This window comes from Aythya ferina (genome assembly GCF_964211825.1).
Source record: "Aythya ferina genome assembly, chromosome: 14".
NCBI lineage: Eukaryota > Metazoa > Chordata > Aves > Anseriformes > Anatidae > Aythya > Aythya ferina.
In genome coordinates this window covers 2,347,436-2,360,711 of record NC_140312.1, presented here as the reverse complement: position 1 = coordinate 2,360,711, position 13,276 = coordinate 2,347,436, and the positions used below count along the sequence as shown (strand labels likewise).

Here is a 13,276-nt window from a genome sequence, read left to right as displayed (position 1 = left end):
AACACAGCTGCAGGACTTGGGGAATTGAGGGGAGGCAGAAGTTTGCATGCCATTAAATCAATCCTGACTTGTACCATTGCTGGAGAAACACGATGTATTTAGGGCTGCACTGTCCATGCTTCAGTTCACAAGCAAAAGGTCTCTGCTCAGGAGAGTTAATTTGGGGGTGAGAGAGAATCTGTGCTTGAGACTTTCTTTGGAGTAAGTTCTTTCATTCACTGCTTCAAACAGTGCTATTTTTTGGTGCTTTGTACACCACCTAACAGCTAGTTATAGTATTAAAAATTATTTCCTTGTCCCCTCAGCAAAATCTAAGCAATAAAGTCATTTGTCCCGTATTCTGTTTTAGCAGGACAAGACATCTGTGAACAAATGTAACAACGATTAAAGGTGGTAACGATGTATTAAAAATATATTTTCTTTAGATTTAAGTGAAAAGATCTAATTAATGATATGAAACACTTAAAAAAAAAAAAAAAGTGAAATCTTTTTCTGCGTAGTATAGCATGAGCAAAGGCAGGCAGGCAACTGACATTTACTATGTAAATTATCTCTACGCCACGCTAAATCAATGAGTTTTTCTCCATAGATGCTCATTCCAGGTTGCTCCCTATAATGACCTCAATTATACATGTCTTCATTGTGAAATTATGATTGCCTTTGGCGGGCTGCAAATGACAGCAGAGAAAAGATTTCCATGATAAAACAGCACAACAAGTAATACCTGCTCGCATTAGTATGCAGAGCTTGCAAAGGTGCAGTGCAACTCCTGCCTTAGCACCTTAAGAAGCAAAATTGGAGAGGAGGAGGAGCAGAAGAAAATGTTCGACAATATCTTGACATTTTTAACAAGAAAAGGAATTAGTAAGACTTCACGATCTTCCATATGTCACCGTGGGACTTGGTATTGCAAGAGATTTAACGTAAGAACATCAGAATAGCAGCACCTGGGGCAGTTCAAAGTCCCTGCTGCTTCGTGGCCTCTCTGGGGCTGAATTTAACAGCAGAGAGAAAAGGCAGAAGAAGCAGGACAGAGCGATCCTTCCTCCTCATCACCTTCTGTCCCTGGCCAGGACATGCATCCCCCTGGTCGGAGAAGGCTGACAATGGCACTGCCTTGTCCCTGGAGCTGCACAGGTTTCAGGACTGGGCTGCTGCCATCACCAAAGAGTTTGCAGTGTCCTGGCCACCTTTTGTTGACCTTGATTTAGTTCTGTATTTTGCAAAATACCTGATGAAAGATTATTTCAGGACCTCTGATGCACGGAAACACAGTTACATCTGTTTCTTCTTAAAGGTGATTATTAGAAAGGCATTACCCCTGTCTTGATCAAGTCAAAAGTGATAGCATCCCGTTCCCCTCTTGGTGGCAGATCGGTTGGTGACACCCCTTTTGTCTTTCTCATTGGACTGGGATGAGAATTTGCTTCTACTGAAATCCCAAAGCAGACTACTGGGTTTGATGTGACTTGATAAATATGAGAAGCTAGGATTGATACTGGTTGAATCTATTGAATATATACAAAAGTATTGTATATGCACCATCCTGCAGAATTTCCAAATGAACTCAAAATTGCTCAGTTTTAGGATCAAATTCCATTCCAACCTGTGTTCTGCAAGTGAGCACGCTTTGTGAATATTACCCATTTGTTCTATTCGGTTTTATGGGTGTAGTAAAAATCCTTTTATCTCGTAAAGATTTTTAAAAACTAAAATGCGCAGTTCAATACGTAATCTAGAGGATTCTACACAAAATCATTATGGTGACTTGAATAATTCGTACACATAGTCCAATTAGCATCAGTGTGTTTGAGGTCTATAGCTTAAGTACAAGATTCTGATTTTTTTAATAAGATTTGTGTTTTTAAACAGAAGAGCACAGCCCTTGTATCCTCCCAGGGCATCTCTGTTTCCATCCCAAGGCATCTGGTTGCATAAATGAATCTTTTCTAGTGTAGCAATAAAGCTATGGCTAAAACAACACAAAATAATCCTTTGCTAATAGAAAGACTTTTGGAACTTAATGTGCTAGTCATAAGATGCCTTCAAACACAATGTTCAGGAGAGGAGTGTGTTTTTATTAAAGTAATCTACACTAAATACGTTCTTTATTGTAAAAAGTCACCTCTTGTCCTGATACAGTTCATCTAAGAGTGGCAACTACACAAGGTGTCTTCTTAAGTAAAAGTAAATACATTTTTCATTACTGTGCTTTTTAAATGAAAAATCAAAGCCTCTTAGTTATCACTTGGAGGATGGAGGGAAGCCTTAAATTCTCCCGTAACAAAACACTCAAAAAAAGTTGCTGAAGAGGGAGCTGATGGGAGCCCAGCATGTGCCAGGCAGTGTGAGAAACAGCACGGGGAATTGAGGAAAGCAGCAGTAAGATGAAAAAACAATTCTTGTAAATGAATGACCCTCTATTTCATTTCTCCTCAAGAAAAGATGGTCCTCATTAGCCCTACTCCATGCTACATATTTTTGTAATTATCAGTTTTGTATCCTGTCAAGTATACTCCAAATATTTTATTCATAAAAAGGAGATTTCTTTTATGCAGAAAATAGCAGTGTTATTAGTACCTATATGTTTTTACGTGCTGCAGGCAGGTGGATGAAGGTGTCGGGGTGTTTTAACCCCCTCTGGCTGCAGTCTGGGGCCTCCTCGTCCAGCAGCTCCCCAGGGCGATGTTTAATGATGTGTCTCTCTTGGCCAGGTGATGTTCTCCTCTTCCCAGTCCTCCTCTATTACTCCTTTTAGATTTTAACATTTCAGGGGCAGAAATCGTTTGATGGCCTGCATCAGACCCTCTTCTTGTTCCATGCAAGGAACCACCACAGCCCAAATAATAGCCATAGGTTGGTCGAACATGCCTATTTTCAATCAATCCTTTATCAATACTATAGCGACTGTTTATTTTCAACACCTTGTGCTGTTTCTAAAGTGGCATTGGGAATATTAAGTAGGAGAACAGCTAACGGCTGGCAGACACGACGTGCAATGTTGTATTGATCTTTGCAGCCCAAAGTCAGCCTCAGACCTCCAGTAGTGAGTATGGGTTGTGGCACATGGCATTGACTTCTAGCTTGGGTGGAAGCTGGAGGAGAAAGGATGCTGAGCTGTTTGGGTACTGCTGTATGAGCCAGTTTTGAACGAGGTGTCTATAGGCACTTGATAGATAGGTGCCTTGAAGTGAGTCCTACCGGGCTGCCCAAGGCTACTGAAAGGGACCAAATATTTTAGCAAACAAATTTAACAGAATTGCTACTCGAGAGTTGTTAAAGCAATTTTTCAAGTAGAGCGTATGAAAGGATGGAAAGGGATCTTTGCAAAAGTGGACGTTGGTTTTTATTTTTATTCGGTGCGTTTACATAGTGGAGACTGCACAGGGTGCAGGATTTTCCCACCAAAGCTGTTAACTCTTCAGGCAAAATCACATCCCGAGCTGTAACTCGAAATGATAAAAATGGTACTATTTCGTATTATTCCTGTTTTGTTGCCTTTGCAGAGGTGGTTCGGCTTAGCCTGCCGGAGGACCAGAAAATCAGCGTTACCACCATCACGGTTGGCCTGAGCACCATTCTGACGTGCGGCATCCGTGGGGCGCTGCGGCCCCCCATCATCTGGAAACGCAACGGCATCATCCTCAACTTCCTCGACCTAGAGGATATCAACGTAAGTCCTCCATTACTGGTTTTAGGGCTTGGATACGACTTCATTTAACAGATGATAGTTTTAAGGGAACAAGTTTTATCTCATTATTATTATTGTGGAAAACTGGAAGCTGGCATGATAATTTTGTTTTTATGTGAATGTCGAAGGAATAAAAGCAAAACAGCTGAGAGCTTGGGTGCTTGGAATATGTTATTGCGAAATTAAAACTCAGTACTGCAATAACCCAGCATTTGCCTAGCACTGATACTTCATCCTTTGTTGCTTGATCAGTTTGGTGCAACCAAAGGTCCACAGACAGCAGCCCCAAAACTGGGGAAAGGAGCTCTCCAAACCATTAACATCTCAGGTGCCTCATTCCTAGTAAAAGAACCAGGTTCATCAAGAGCATGAAACAACACATTTATGGCTGGCAGTGAAATCTCTCCTCTATCTAAATCAAATAAATCTCTGTCCTCCTCTTCCACTTGCCTTTCAGTCTGTTCTCAGCTCTCACTTATCAGCTAGTATTTCTGATGAGCAGTTTAAAATATGGGATAATTCAGCAGGGTGTGGTGGTACCTTCACAGGAAGGGAGATGAATCTCTTTTTTAATTCGCAGCACTGGTCTGATGTATGAGCCATAGTTTGTAGTAAAGACAATACCTGAATAATCATATAAACTTACTCATTTATTTAATAACATTTAATTATGGAGAGAGTGGAAAGTAGTGTAAAAAATATGGTCTGTATTTCATTTCTCTTTGCATTAAAGTACACAGTAAATCAGTTTTTATTTTAATTACACTACAGAAAGAGTTGATTTATATTTTTGTTCAGCTCTTGTTAATTTGATAACCACTCAGTTCGGAGTTGTTACAGTCAATACTGTAGCTCCCTAAATTGTTGTGTATTCAGGACTGCTGAAATGTGAAAAGTCTTTGTTTTACTCTTCTGCATTAATACATGAAAATTAGAGCATACAAGACAGAAATATGCACTGCAACTTAGTGCATTATTTGTTAACTCTGCTTTAGTAGGAAAATAGTGCACACTGTGTATAGGTGACTACTGTACACACAAATTCAGTAACTGTAGCAATCTAAACTTCATTTTTTTTCATCAAAGCAAGGATTACCTTTTTCAAATGCACTTTATGTTGCCATTTGGAGCATGACATTGAAATCCAACGTGAAACCAGTAAACGAGCTGCTACAGAATTGGTACAGGTCTAGAAAGGAACAGTAACAAGGATGCACAGGATTGCCCAGGCAGCCCACAGCTTGTGTACCTGACCAGATTTCTTATAGCTATCTGTCAGTGCCAGGGTTAGAATAATGACTTTGAGGTCACTCTGAATGCATGGAAACCAGCCAAGATACGATGCGCAAAATCAGGCATTCCCTGCTGTAGTGGGAGAGTGGCAGAGGGAAACATGCAGATGGGTGACCTGACAGCTTACTGTCCTGTTCAGACATTCTTCAAAACAGATCTATTCTTCGACACAGATTAAGCTGAGTAAAGATTACACATGCTGCCAGCGTGCTTAGTTTAATCTATAATAAGTAAATTCAACAGCTTTGTGTGATCAGAGTCTAGAAAAGGCCTTTTCTTTCAGCAGTGTTGTTCACTCGGTCGATCTGAGACGCTGTATTTATAGGCTCAGGTTTGTCCCTGGGTCCCAGATAGGGCTGGAGCTGTGGAGAGTCATCAGGTCTGAAATCTGAAAGAGCAGTAACAGAATTTTTTAACCAGAAAATAATGAAAATTTCACACATTTGTATCATCTTTATGAAATTCTGTTTATGACCACATTGATCTTAAAGGAGCATCAGTAGTTGATGTGTGACTGGAACACAAAATGACAATCTGGGAATTGGAGCACAAACACATCCCTGAAGGGCAGCACGCGGCTCTGAGGCTTCGTTTGTAACTCCAACTGTTTTAGTTAGGATCGTGAGCAGTAGATTTTCAGGTCCTAGTTCCTCCTGAATTTAGTGCTGGCCCAGGTGGATTTCTGGTTTACGTACAAGTAATTCTCTTTTGCATTTGTTATTCAATGTTAAGAGAAAAAGTTATGTCCTTGTATATAACTGGATCCTGAATGATTACTCACACCTTGGACAGTCCCACAGAACTCAGCAGTAAATATATATATATATATATATATATCCCATCACTTTTTGGTCTGTTTGAACTAGTTTCGCTGATAATATATCAGAAGAGCACTTTGAGACTTACAAAGAGGAAAACCAGGATTTATGCCTCAATTTTAATGTTTCATGTGTCAGTTTATGATCTCTTTCACCTTGTCATATAACACCTGGTGCTATTGCACATCAACATTTTTTTTATCTAATAAACACCTCAGCACCTTTTCCATCTTTAATTAAACTGTAAAGCTTTTTATGTTCCTTATATATCACCACCATCTGTATGCTGGTCGAGTTATTTGAGGTGATGCAATTTGGGGATTGTGGTTCTTTATTTCCCTGTAGGACTCAAGCTCAGGTGTGTCCTCTCTCTGGCTACCAAGGAGGGGCACCTGCACGTCTGCAGCACTTGTTAGGAGCCTTCAAAGTGGGAACATGCCTCTGCTTGGGGTTGATTCTTGTGTGTAGCAAGGACGGAGCCACAACATTTGCTCTGAGGTTTGTGATGTGGAAATAAGTACAGCCACACACATTCATTGGCACAGGTCAGGATGGGTGGCAGCCTCTTGTGGGTGCAGAAACTCACATTAAACAATAATCTACTTAAAGGCACTGACAGCAGGAAAGTAAAGGCAGTGTGCTCCTTAATATACTTGAAGTCGGTTAATTAAATTACTTCAGTTTTCTTTTAGTATGCCTCAAGCAGAAACTCAATTGCATTTCTGCTTTTCACAATAAGCTTAGCAATTTGGCTAATTGGAAGTGCAACAGGAGATTAATTGTACCTTTTTAACTTCAAGAAAATCCTCCCTGCTCCTGGCACAGTGGTAATCACATACAAACCTACAGGATATTCACACACTTGGAAAAATCCTTGTATTATATTTCAATTAAACTGCTTCTCTTCTAAATGCTAATTCGGGAAATCAGATGAAAATATAAACCCAACTCTGAAAAAAATAAATAAATAAAATAAAACAGAATTCTTCTAAGAAGGTGTGAGTGCAGCAGAGGAAAGGAACCACTGAGAAGTCCTTTGTGGCTTTATTCTCTCCAGATTCTTGACAAAAGTGCTATGAGAAGGTTGACAGTATTCCAAATTAATACTAGAAGTGACAAAGTCAACAAAAACCTAGATAATCCTAAATATACACAGAACTGAGAGGCTGAAGATTACTATAAAGCCTGGTTGTTTATGTGCTTTACTTAAATCAATTTTATGAGATATCTTGATTGGCAACAAAATATTAGTAACTTTCCATTGCTCTTTTAATCAGAAGCTTTCATAAGCTACATATTAATAATTTGTCTGTGAAGAAATGCATTAATGAGTTGTCACATAGCTATTACAAAAGAGCCATCTTAATGGTACATGTAATTAAATGATTTTTCTTGCAAACGTTTAAGATTGCTTTTAGCATAAAGATATTTTTATCCATACATTACCCATCCAGATTATTTTTCCATTTTAAGTGCCTTTGGTGCTGTACTTTAAAAAAGTCACATCAACTTTTCTCATGAAGAAAATAACTGCGATGTAGCTGAACCAGGTGAGATTGTACTATAATTGTAACTATAAACTGATGTTTGACTACAAATAGCAAAGTGGTTAAACTATGTCATCTTTCAAAATAATATACTTCTGCCTCCTGGGAACAAGCAGTATGTTTAACCAAATCTGTGATTATGAAAGCATTCCTCAATTTCAAAATATAAAACACTCCTCATGGAGTCAAATGTGTTTAGACAGTATTTATAGAGTATTGTTTCACATGATTTGACATCATCTCTAGACAAAAATACATAAATTTATAAACAAAATTTGTAAACAAAAGCTGATTCTACAGAAGCATGATGAAAACATACACAAACAACAGATAAAAGAATATTATCATACAAAAACAAATGTTGCAGAATTTAAGTAGATAAGAATTTGGTGAATTACCAAGTATAATGCAGGTAGCTATAACATATATTCATGAGTATGTTTCATTATTCCTTTCATAGTAATCTGTACAGTGGAGCTCAAATCTGCATTAGATCGTTAATTCAAAAATATGCTTTTCATTACACATCATTAAAGTATAGGTTTCTTCATTTCTGTGGATGCCAGTTAGGATCATATGCCCTTTCTCTCCAAAAATAAAAATAAAAAATTACAAACTCGTCTAGGAGCAAATGCAAGACTCCACAGCCAGCTCCCATCCTGTGAAAAGCACACCAGTGAATGAAGGTAGGGAAGTGAGAGTGCTTTGCAGCTAGTTCATTGCTTGTCATTCTCTTTGTTTGATGAAAAATCAATAATTGTGCTTAAAAAGCATACTCCCGGGGGCTAACAAAATGCAGCTTATCATTTGCTTTATTATTTAATGTACTGTTGCCAGCTGTGTGCCTCAGTTAGCTCATCTTGCAGAAAGTGCAATGAGAAACGCTCAGTAAGAAGTCCCCATGCCAAATTCTCAAGTAAGTCTTGAATGCTTCTCCCTCGTATCAACTTCATGCATATTCAGTTTTCTATTATAGAGGCTATTTTTATTAATCAACTGTGAAAAACATGGGTATGGGGGCATGACTCAGCCTGGGGAGGACCGTGCTGGATGATGAAATATCTCTAACAAATAAGACAGTTGGGCTTTTTGGGAAAGTATCAGAGAACTAAGCAGACAACACTATTGTGCCAGAGGATATCCCTGATACACATCATGGTGAATATTATGTGCAGTCCCAGTCGTCCCATCTCAACAAGGTTATAATAGAAGCAAAGAAGGGGAACAAAGATGAGGTATATACAGAAGCAGCTCTGAACAGAGAGATTAAATAAAGCAGGATTCCAACTGAAAAATAGGTAGATAATGTGGGATATAACAGGGATCTAGAAGATCATGAGCAGAGAATATTAGAGAGACCTTTGCTCTCACCTTCAGCCATCCAGCCTCTGTTAATGCAGCATGAAAACAGTGTGGATTTTGCTGCTGCAGTTCCTGTCATCACCCAGGACCTCAGAGACACCTGAGATACATAGGCTTAACTCAGAGACGTAATTCACTGCTTAGAGGAAAAGCAGTGATTCTCTTTTCAAAACAGGTTCTCCGCCTCCTCATACAGATCCGTGTGCCTTGCTCCAGCTGAATCCCAATCTGCAAACCTGTGCAGCAGAGAGCAGTCAGGTCCATGGTGCACAAAGCATATGGAGCTCGCACAAGTCAACCCGTGGGGACATAGACTTCTCTAAATCGTTTATTGCTCATAATCCACATCTCCCTGCATGCCCAGGAAGATTTGTCTCCTTGTGTATCTCATGGCTCATGCAAGATCTGTGCCTAGCTGCTTCGATGCACCTTTCATACATAGAATCATAGAAACTGGAAGGGACCCATAAGGACCATCGAGTCCAACTCCATATTCATGTTAACGTCCATTTTCCATGTGTAATATTTGGAGACCAAGAAAAATGGCCAATCTTACAAGTACGAGTCACCTGGATTAGGGTTCTCATTAGAACAGGCTGCCTGAAGGAGATAAATTCCTGTTAGTGCTTTTAATGTAGTTCCATTGTTAAATAATAAAAAGATCACAAAAAGATCAGGTGTGAATAACCCCATTTAATATCCTGCTAATAGAAATGAAGCTATTAAAATGATCAAACCCTGTGTCATCCTAGATGCTGCACTAATACAGTGATGTGAGTAAATTACAGGAAGTTGCGTATTTAAAGCCAAGTTTTTCTCCTTCAAATCAAAGTTTAAGAAATTGCACAGTGTTTATAATATCTTAGGTTTTTGCAGGCTCTAAAATAGAGGTTAAGTGGAAAATTAATGCTGACAGTATGTTTGGAATATATAATCTCTCACTTTTCTATAGTAAAGACTACAGAACTGGTATGCACCAGGTGCCTTCAGTGGAATAGCTTATTTTGGGTCACAGTCCAAAGTCTGTAGGTGATCTCTGCAAATGCATCAATACTTTAATGGAGACTATACGGCTGATCACCTGGTCCTAAATACCCAGTCGTGTATAAGGCTTCATTTTCCTAAACTTCATATTTTTGTGGAGGAAGACGTTACCCTTCACAGCCTGGGGTGGTTTTGTTTTGCTTGCATTTTTTACAGGCGTGTAGGTCACAAACCCTGTGAAATGTGAGATGTCAGATCTCGTTCTCCTCTAGATGCGTTGCGTACGCTCAGTCTGGGTGTTATAACAGAAAAGGAGAACTATAAATACAGCGTGAATCTTCTAAAAATGAGAAGGAAAAAAGGATTGAGCCTATTAAAACCATCTGCTGTGAAGTATTGAGGTAACTAGGCTGGCATGCTTACAAACATGCTTTAGAGGAAATTTGAGAGTGAGAAGAATCAGGGCTCTTCGATATCTCTTGTACTCTCCAGTACCTGCCCTGACTGGTGGAATCACTGACCAAAATCCACGAATCCCTGCCTTGGTACTGTAAGGAGAAAGCTGGAGTTTATGAATATCAATTTCTCCCAAGATTGTTACTTACCTGTTCAGTCATAATCTTTGCTTTTCTCTGAAATGTCCAGTGGATCCAATTAATAGAAACATTTCACTGAATCCCTGGGATGCTCGTTCCTCCCTTCCACCAACAGCTCCAGCAGGAAGACCTACTGTGGATTTTCCTCATCATACTGACTCATGAGTTTCTCAGGATATAAAATACATCCATTTTTATCTGTACTATAATCATACGACTATTTTAAAAGACCGTTTCCATATATTCACGCCAAAAACTTTTTTGGCTCTCCAGCAAAGTCTTATGTTCTAAATTCTTTGAGCAGAAAAACAAGAACAGATAAATTAATACCCCATCAGGCTGTGTTTGCAATAGTTTTCTTGCATATGCTTAAGGCTGAATTTTTCTCCGTGTAGATTACTAAAGTATAAGATAGCATGTGTAAAGCCAAGAACAAATAATATTAATGAAGCATAAGTTCTCAGCTTGTCTCTGGAAATGAATTATTAAGAGCACCAAAGAAAGTGATTTAAGAGCCCATGACTAATTTAGTTTTTATTATTTTTATATGAATCACTCATGAATCTATTGTAAAAAAGATCAGAGACATTTGATTAGTGTGGAGAAATCACTTTCAAAGTGATAGCCATTGTTGTAGATTTTGCATAATAATCATCTCATTAAATGCTTGGGTACATTTTGTTTTGAAGTCCTGTAAACATTGTCAGAGCAAGACTCTGAGCATCAGGCAGGCTTTTTTAAAGTGAACTGGTTAACAGATTTTCATCACTGTGTTGTCTGTTATGAAATTGTGACGGCGTTGATTTCCCTCTAGTGGAAAACCAGTGCCACCAGTGAGCCCCAGTGCCAGGAACTGGTTTTGGCTGAAGCACGTACCAAAAGTGCATGGGGAAGGCTCCCGGCTTCCTTGGGCTGAGTGGGAAGTGCTGGAAGAGAGGTATTTAAAAGGGAAAGAAAAGTACAAATTATTTAAGAAGAAATATGAGCAAACAGTGGGATTCTCCTAAGAGGATAGATCAGTCAGCGAGCTGTTTCTTCTGCCTTTCCTTCCAATATAAATACTTAGAAGTCGATTTGGTGAGGGAATGTCAGCCGTCTCTGGGACTCTCCCAGAAGAGTCTGATGGGGAAAATGTTTGAAAAGGTGTTCAATGTCTATAAGGTGCTGTCCGGTTTCAAATTTATCGGGTGCATTTGGTGTGTGATTGGGGTGGGTGGACACCGTGTATGTTTAAAACCCCATGGGGTGGGCAGCGGTTGCTCTGCAGGGCATATCCACCCTGTGGTGCCGTGCTGCTGTCTGCTGTGCGTCAGGGCTTGGGGACAGCTGGAGAGCAGGGGAGCTCGTCAGGTTTTGTTCCTTCTGACCAAGTATAGCTGTAAAGCAAGTTTTGTTGTGTTGGTTTTTTTTTTGTTGTTGTTGTTTTCTTTTTTTTGTGCGTGTGTGTTTTTTTCCTTCAAAAAAATGGAAGTTACCCTAAAAAAGTAAGAAACCTGAATCTACTCTATGCCAATTCCTCTTTAAACTAAGATTTCCTGGAAAACAGCACTTCCTCTTTGCCAAAATTTTCAAGTGTTTTATATACGTTTCCCCTCTGTGTTGGAACAACCCCAAGACCCGTTAAGACCTCTTGAAAAAGAGTCAGAAAAGGGCAAAAATGCAGATGCCAGTGGCAGCACCCTCCAGCACCTCCCGTGCTCCCCAGGCAGCCGCGGGGCTCGGCAGGCCCAGCTCCGTGTTCGCTCCCTCTCTGCTCTCCGTGTCCCCAGGTGTCAGGGCAGGAGATTTGTGGCGTTACAGTTGCATATTGGATTTCACTTGAGACAGAATGGGAACTAGATTTACAAGCAATATGCAATGTTTTACACATTTCTAAGCGCGGTGTCTCCGAGCTGCAGCAGATTGCATGACCAGGGAATGCATTAGAAGGGAGGAATGGGATAAATAAATATGAAAAATCTTCTGTTTGGAGAGACCGATGCCTTGGGTAATCAGTAGTGATGGAAAGGAAATACAATAGAAAAAAGTACATATCCATTTTCTAGGATCTGCTTTGTTATTTTTTGAAATGGAGTGTGTGCAGTGGTGACTTTTTTTTTTGTTAGATTACTGAGCGGTTATCAATTTAAAATGCAGGATGATGTGGCTTTTTTTAATCTCGAAAAGTTCAAACATATCCTAAGATCACTTAATCAGTCCTTTATTTGAAGGGTAGCTGCAAGACATAAAAGAAACTCATGAAGGGCAGAGAACTTTTTATTCCAAAAAGGGAGAGAAAACATGAGACAAACTGCTGGAGAAGTCAATTTATCATCTGTCACTAGTTGACCTTATCAATTATGAGAAATTATAAGCACAGCTTGCTGATTTTTTTTTTTGATATATTTTTTTTTTAAAAAACAGAACATGTAGTGTTATTTTATAATGAAATTCATAAAACAGAGGTGATGAACACCTTATCCTTATCTGGCTGCTTTGATGCAAGGCTCGGCTGGTTGTAGCTCTTAGAAGGGTATCTGTCTCTTGTTCATACATTTTCATCATTTCTGTTTCTTCCCCTTCACAAGAAAATTCACCTTCAGCATTAAAGGAGGGAAAACATGCCCCAGAAGTGACTTCTTTGCCTTTCTCCTGGCTCCTAATCCTTTGCCGTGATACTATGCATAAAGATCTCTCCACAGTTCATCGTTTTGCATGTTGGGGTTAGGTGTAGGGCAGTCCCAGCTCCCAGGGGTGCACAGCGCTGCGACTCCTGGGCAGCGCTGAGATACTCGGCTTTGAAAGGTGTGGTAGCTCTAGGGAGAGAAAAATTGCACGGTACATCATTTTTATAGATGTTTATGGTTCCTTTTGACTGTTTTCAGGCTTGTAGTGACTTGGAAACCTGCCTTTGCAAGCAAAAGCCATCTGAAAACGTCGAAGCACACAAAAATGTTTCCATTGCCCTTGTTAAATATGAATTCTTCCCATTCCCTACGGCCTGCC

General features: G+C 39.6%; 1 protein-coding gene across 2 annotated transcripts in view; it reads left to right on the top strand.

Annotated features, from left to right (window-relative positions):
- Nucleotides 1-13,276, top strand: part of FSTL4 (follistatin like 4) — a 368,576-nt gene that overhangs the window by 324,251 nt on the left and 31,049 nt on the right. For both annotated transcript variants that reach the window (XM_084535690.1, XM_084535689.1), the window contains exon 7: nt 3,507-3,673. In XM_084535690.1, coding sequence (XP_084391816.1) covers nt 3,507-3,673 — 167 coding nt within the window. The remainder of the gene's footprint in view (nt 1-3,506; nt 3,674-13,276) is intronic.